We start from the raw sequence: 6,619 nt of genomic DNA, 5'->3' as shown, positions 1-6,619 counted from the left end.
GCCTTAGTTGACATAATGACATCTCATTTAGCACGCAATGCTATTACAGGGACCTGGAAACCAGAGCTAGTTAGGCTTTTGCCCCCCAACCCAGCTGTCACCAAAACTACATGATGGGAACATAATGAATACATGAACCAAATTCAGCCTTTACTTTTCTTTTATAGAAAATAAGGATAAAAGAACAGAACAGATCAGACAAGGCCTCTCATACACATATACAGTTTGGTTATGAGTTCATCAATGCAAGAGCAAGGTAATTCATATAAGATATCACTAGCCTTTTAGAGTAAACTTAACACTACTTTATCAATATACAAAAGCAAAAAGATCTTATTAAGATCACTTTTTAACATGCTGAAGCAAATTACATTTAGTAGATGAATTTACAAGGGAGTAATAAAAGAAAAATAAATAATTAAATAACCAAAATCATAGCCTTCTTGACTGAGAAGATTCTGGACTTTTCAAGAGCAACTATCTGCACTTATCTCAGGTGTCTTGTCCAAAAATCTCTTCAATAATGTTGCACGTTGGCTGGAGATCGATGCCCTTCGTTGAAGTCGTTGAATACCTAGTGTCCCAGATTTTTGCATCATAATTATCCAATAAATACACATTGCTCACCAGCTCACTAGAATCATCTAGTTTACCCTGCAAAGACTGACTAATCTCAGTTTTCATTCCACCAGCATGCAAATTGGCCTTTGTGTCAACAAGACAATGAGAGTCAACCATGTTTGGCTGAAACTCAAAAGACATACATGAGTCTTCTTGTACATTGAAATCCTCCACAGTTCCAAAAACCTTGTCCATTGGTTGAAAAACAGGATCGAACCAGCTCTTATCAAATGACTTTGTAACAGGTCCTTTATACGGAAGGTTGATACCATAATCCTCCCTTGTTGCAGCACTGCTATAATATCCAACATAATTATCACCATCAGAGTCACCACTATCATCATCCACATCATTGTCGTCATCATCGTTTGCCTGATCTTCCATATCAGCAAGAGACTCAATCGCAGAGTCTTCATCTTCCTCTAAAGCTTGAACTTTATAAGACGGTTGATTTCCACACAACTCATCATCATCACTGTCGATGTCCAGACTACTGGATCTGTTCTGAACAGCTCGCCTCTGAAGGATGAAGACATTGAAATAATAGCTGACAAGCTCTCTCTTAGATCGTGATGGGAAAACCACAGACAAGTGCTTCCAAAACTTCTTACCCAATGACACAGGATTAGTGTAAACAACCTCACGAAAGATCTCTTCATCTTCTTCACTCCATTTATATGCTACATCCTCTCCCATGTTATAAAACCCCAGTTTCACGAATTTTTCATGCCCAAGGGATTTTCGTAGTAGTTTTCGTGCCTCCGTAACATGCTGTTGCACACATCTTAAAGAGCCCCTATCCAGGCAACTACAGTCGAATCTTCCAGCACCAACTTTATCACTGCTGTTAGCAGACAAATCTAAATCTGGCAATGGAATGATACATGTCCCCATCTTATTATCTTCATTGTCAATATCTGCAGCTTTAGATGCTTCATTCTGTGCAAACTTAATATTCTTTATGTGCCTACCCCATGATGGAACATTGGCTTGATGATTTGGCCCAAGTGGAACTTGTTTTCGAGGAGACCGATCCAAGAGTAAATAATAGTCATCCTCAACAGGAGAAAATGTTCTTCGGGGGAAATCGAAGTCAAAATATTCAGATGAAACAGGTGAAATTGCTGTTACACCAGTGCTTATATCTTCCTCACTAGAAGTGCTAGTGACCAAAGATAACGGAGCACTAGTCTCAAAATCCTCGTCAACCAAATGAGCAACATCATTAAGAGCATCACTTTTAAATTCTTCATACCACTGGTGTTTATGAAACCCACCCTCAACTTCTACTGTATCAAACAGAAAAGATCAAATCAATATTAAAACTATACAGCAGAAAATGAATCATTCACATAAAAACAATAACAGTCACCCTTTACATGAAATATGAGGCTTTTGAGGACTATTACCATGGGGAGTAGTATCAGCAAACCGAGTCAGCTTGTTATCATAGCCAAACTGTCTTCGATTCTTGAAAGGAAGTTCCTGCAGGTCCTCATCATCAAAAGGCCGCTTAAATCCCATTTACCACCTGCGTGACAAACAATTAATTATAAACAGAAGGTATAATAGTAATAGTTTTAACAAAGAATAAAGATAGAGATGCAAGTCAGCAACATAACAGCCAATGCACAGGGGAACATAGTAAGACAATAACATAACACTTTCAACTTCAAGAATAAGTTTATGTCCAAGGAAACTTAAACAATAAACATTTGCCGGAACTCATTTAACCAAGAAATTTTGATATAACCTTACTGGGAAGAACTGTGCTATTAATATTAATTATAATGCACGTGCCATTTCTGTCTAGAAGCATAACTAAAAACAAAGATATTCTACCTCTTATAAAATAATTAATCTTACTTTGGTGAGCTGAAAGGGGTAAAATACTGACAATGTCACTTATGAAAGCAAGAATTAACACATTAAACACAGAAACTTGAGTAAATTTAAATAATTAAAGTCAATTACCTTTAAATTTTCTTAAATTGAAGCTTTAGTCTGCTAGAAAGGGCACTAAAAAGCCAGGGATCAATTAATACCTCAGAATCCTCAATTGAGATGTGGGCAGCCCTTAATTATGCACAAAATTTGATTTCACTACGGGAAGAAGCGTTTTCCCCCAATTAATTTTGACTACCGGGGCAAGCCCTAAATTGACAAGAAAACCCTAACCCTAAAATACGAATTCGCCAAGGAAACAACAAAATCACGACAAGAAACCCCTCTAAAAGGTAACACCGCGGCGTAAAACACCAAAACCCTCTAAGAATTCCATATAAAAACGAACCCTAAAGTACCGAACAAATCTAAGCCCTAAAAGGAAAACGAATCGCGAACAATCGGACAAAATTAAACCAAATCAAGGAGGGAAATCAACACGTATCGAAGAAAAACCCAAAACCCATGAGAGATCGAGGGAAAAAAAAAAGCTCGATCGAAGGGATCTAAGAGATTGAAGAGCCCTAACCCTAGTTACGCGTAAAATCAACAGCTGGGATAGAAAGAGAGATCGATCGAAAGGTAAGAACAACAATCGAAAAGATATTTACGTGATTTATAAATTAGAGGAAGAAATTGGGAGAAAATCGGAGATTGATTTTCAGGTTAATTTGGGGATCGAGAAAGAGGCGGCAAATAGGAGATAGGGGGAAGAGACGACACGGTTCGAGGGCGTTTCTTTATACAAAGCGGTCTAACAGGACCGGATTGGGTTAATTAAACACACACGCACAAAAAAAAAAACCATTTTGACTTTTGATCCTAATTTCAAAATTGAGTATGAATGATGAACCCGCTCCTTATTAGCCATAGAATATATATTTGGTTAAAATATGTTGTTAGTCCCTGTACTTTTAAAAAAAATTATATTAGTCCTTATACTTTAAAAGTTAAAAATTCAATCCCTACTTTTTCAATTTAAGAATCCTAATCCAATCATTATTGCTGCTGATAGTTTCCATCATAAATTTTCAATTTAATATGCTTATTTTTCATCAACTATACATATATCACGTCATATGAACACAACTTAACTAATATGTCAACAAATTTTGACAAAAAATACTAACAAAGTTAATGACTGAATTGAAATTTTAAAAACAAAAAAGTAAGAGGGCTTGTTATTGAATTTGATCAAAGTACAAGAATTGATAAAATATTTTATCCTATTTTTTTATATTAGACTACATTTTATATTAAGGTTAATTATATTAAATATCTCTAAATTGTTATTCAAATTTTAAATTATTTTAAACTTCAAACTATTTTAATTGAATTTTTAAAATATCAATATTATATCAATTAGGTCTTTTTGTCAATCTAATTATTAATTTTAAACTTAAATGCTAGCTTAAAATTAACATAAAGTATATTTAAAATATGTTAATAAAATGTAATTTGCAAAAAAAAACATATAATCTCAATAAAATTTATAACTATGTAATAATATGAAATATTTTAACTATCAAAATTTAAAGTAAAATAATTTTTTTAACTATTTATTTTATGTAAATTACTTCAAACTATTAAATATATATTAATATAGATAGTATTTTAGATCGATATGATAATATATATTAACTAGTTTTTCTTACCTTAAACAATGCATGAGTTGACCATATACATTTATTAAAATAGGATATATTTATTGTTGATTTTTTTTATAGAGTTTGCAATGTTTGATAATTACAGTACTATGATTAAGAGTTTATAGTAGTATTTATAATAATAAAGAAATATTTATTGCAATGTTCCAAATTTCATGTTTTTAAGTAAATTTCTATTGTAAAATCACTTAGAAAGTTTGTATTATGAGAGATATAAATTAAGTCCAAACAAATAATATTTATATTTATAAGTTTTTTATTCAACTAATTTAAAATAATTAATTATTTATAAAAATGATCTGTTCTCTATAGTGTCCTTCGGTGCCGCATGACACATCGGTGAAATTGCCTTCAATCATCAATTTAAAAAAAAAAATTGAGTGTCACCATTGTGTTAGGTAATATCAGTCTGTATTTTTCAAAATACCCGTCAAAATATAAGTATTCAGGGAAAGAAAAAAAATTAATGGGTGTCGCCAGTCTGTCAGGCAACACTAGTCAATAAATTTTTAAAAAATATATATTTAAAAAAAATTAAGGGGAAGCTTGTGATCATGCTTGCTTCGTTAGTGGTTCTTGTCTTATTGGCTTGTTAGTGGTACCATTAGTGGATGAAATATTATTTCAAAAAAATAGTCTTAGATGAGATGAGAGTGAGAAAGAAACAAATGTGAGAGAAAAATAGAGGGACGAGAGAAAGATATGAGAGAAAAAGAGACGAGAGAGGGAAATGAAAGATATTAACAAATATGAAAAATAGATATATGAAAGTGAATTTAATATTTTATGGAAAATAGAGAATCAAAAGGGAATTTAATATCTTTCCTTTCTCATATTTGACTTTTCCTCTCTCTATCTTTCTTTCTCTCTCATCCTTTATCTTTCTCTCGTGTACTCAGTTGCCCTTTTTGTTTTTATTTTATTTTATTTTACTTCTGTTCTTTTCCTTATTCTTCTCAATTGAAAACCCTAGTCGCCGTACTTAATAACGACCAGTGTCGCCATTTACAGTGGCTTTTCATGCCAATTTCGACACCAAATAAGAGATTTCTTCATTCTCGTTGACTTCAATGGTTTAGATTTCCTAGTAGCCGAATCCAAATTTTCTAAAATAATGACCAAAGCTTCAAACTACTCTTTCTACAATATATATATTTTTAATATCACTGGTGCTGACTCATACAATGATGACACCTAAAAATATTTAAAAAAAAATTAACGTGTGTCGCTTGACAGACAAGCAGCACCCATTAAAAATATATAATTTTTTCTTTTTTCCCTCTCTAAATACCCGTGGTAACAAGCTGAATTTGTATATTTAACACATCCAATTTCGATAATTTTTGCTACTGAGTCTGTAATTTTTAGTTAATTTTATCAAGTACGAAGTTAGAGTATCAAAATTCGAGTTAACAAGTAAATCAGGCTATATTGGCGCACAAGCAATATAAGGGGGCGGATTGAAATTTTTGAGAAATTTATGGCTAATCAAATTTTCTATTTGACTTTATAAAAGCTAGAATTAGAAAAAAAAACCTAATATAAAATATGATATAAGGTATGATTTTATGTTGTTGGTTATTAGATAAATCAGGCTAAAATTAGCATATGAAATGTATATAAATACCTTATATGATGGCTTTGGAAAATACACTGGAGATTGAATAAAATATAACTTATTTTCTCACACCTTTTTCCATTCGTATGCAGAATTAGGCAAACCATTTTGCCATTTCATTTATTTTTCTTATTTTTGGTTTAACTATTTTGTAAGCACTTTCTCCTTTTCACCTATCACCATTTCATTTAAATTCACTTTTAAGTCCCAATTGAGTATGATTAATTTCATGTTCAACTAATTTCCTTTTAGCTTTAGCTCGATTATTATTTCAACAAAAAAATCGTGAGATATGAACCCGCATTAAAAACCTTTCAATATGGTATTCACTATCTCTCCGGTATATGAGATAGTCGCAATCGTCCCTTAAAGTTAATTCAATTTCAATTCAAAAAATGCACGCTGGGTTGGAGTTATTTGGTGTACAGTTGGAAAATCGAGACGGTCGTCTGTCGAGTTCGAATTCCCACAAATAAATTGGCATGTTCAATTGGAAAAAGCTAGTTGGATTTCGCCAAGGGAGATAGTGATCAAATTTAAACAACCCACGTAGTTGAGACTGTTAATTCGAGTTAGGCTTTTCTAGATCGCAAGGCTACCGAGATCTTAAATTGCGGACGCGTTTTATGTGGTTAGGTAATCAGTAAATGTTAATTTGCAGGTCATACTAGAACCAACTACACAAGGAAAAGTTGGCAATTGGGGCGTCCTTGATCGCTTTAACCTACTTATCGTTTGGAAAGGAAAATCTACTTTCAAGGATCGATTC

At 32.6% G+C, this 6,619-nt stretch overlaps 1 protein-coding gene across 4 annotated transcripts; it reads right to left on the bottom strand.

The window, feature by feature from the left end:
• Nucleotides 1-253: 253 nt before the first annotated feature.
• Nucleotides 254-3,381, bottom strand: LOC107893668 (uncharacterized). Of its 4 annotated transcripts, none has more exons than XM_016818723.2 (3): nucleotides 2,596-3,381; nucleotides 2,031-2,152; nucleotides 254-1,907 (listed from the first exon to the last, which is right to left on the bottom strand). In XM_016818723.2, exons 2-3 carry the CDS (start codon nucleotides 2,143-2,145, stop codon nucleotides 493-495), a joined length of 1,530 nt encoding a protein of 509 aa, XP_016674212.1. In that variant the 5' UTR covers nucleotides 2,146-2,152; nucleotides 2,596-3,381; the 3' UTR covers nucleotides 254-492. The 4 variants fall into 4 exon arrangements, with proteins under 4 accessions (XP_016674212.1, XP_016674213.1, XP_016674210.1 ...); XM_016818724.2 differs by having other exon boundaries at nucleotides 2,667-3,306; XM_016818721.2 differs by having other exon boundaries at nucleotides 316-1,910; nucleotides 2,596-3,325.
• Between the last annotated feature and the right edge of the window lie 3,238 nt (nucleotides 3,382-6,619).

The sequence above is a fragment of the Gossypium hirsutum genome, chromosome A13, assembly GCF_007990345.1.
Source record: "Gossypium hirsutum isolate 1008001.06 chromosome A13, Gossypium_hirsutum_v2.1, whole genome shotgun sequence".
Taxonomy (NCBI): Eukaryota; Viridiplantae; Streptophyta; class Magnoliopsida; order Malvales; family Malvaceae; genus Gossypium; species Gossypium hirsutum.
This window is presented reverse-complemented; position numbering and strand designations above follow the sequence as displayed.

Excerpts from the sequence above, each read along its gene's own strand:
- LOC107893668 (XM_016818721.2), bottom strand. The coding sequence starts at position 2,145 with ATGGGATTTAAGCGGCCTTTTGATGATGAGGACCTGCAGGAACTTCCT. Across the intron at positions 1,911-2,030 it reads TGCTGATACTACTCCCCATG|TAGAAGTTGAGGGTGGGTTT; the intron begins GTAATAGTCCTC and ends TGTTTGATACAG.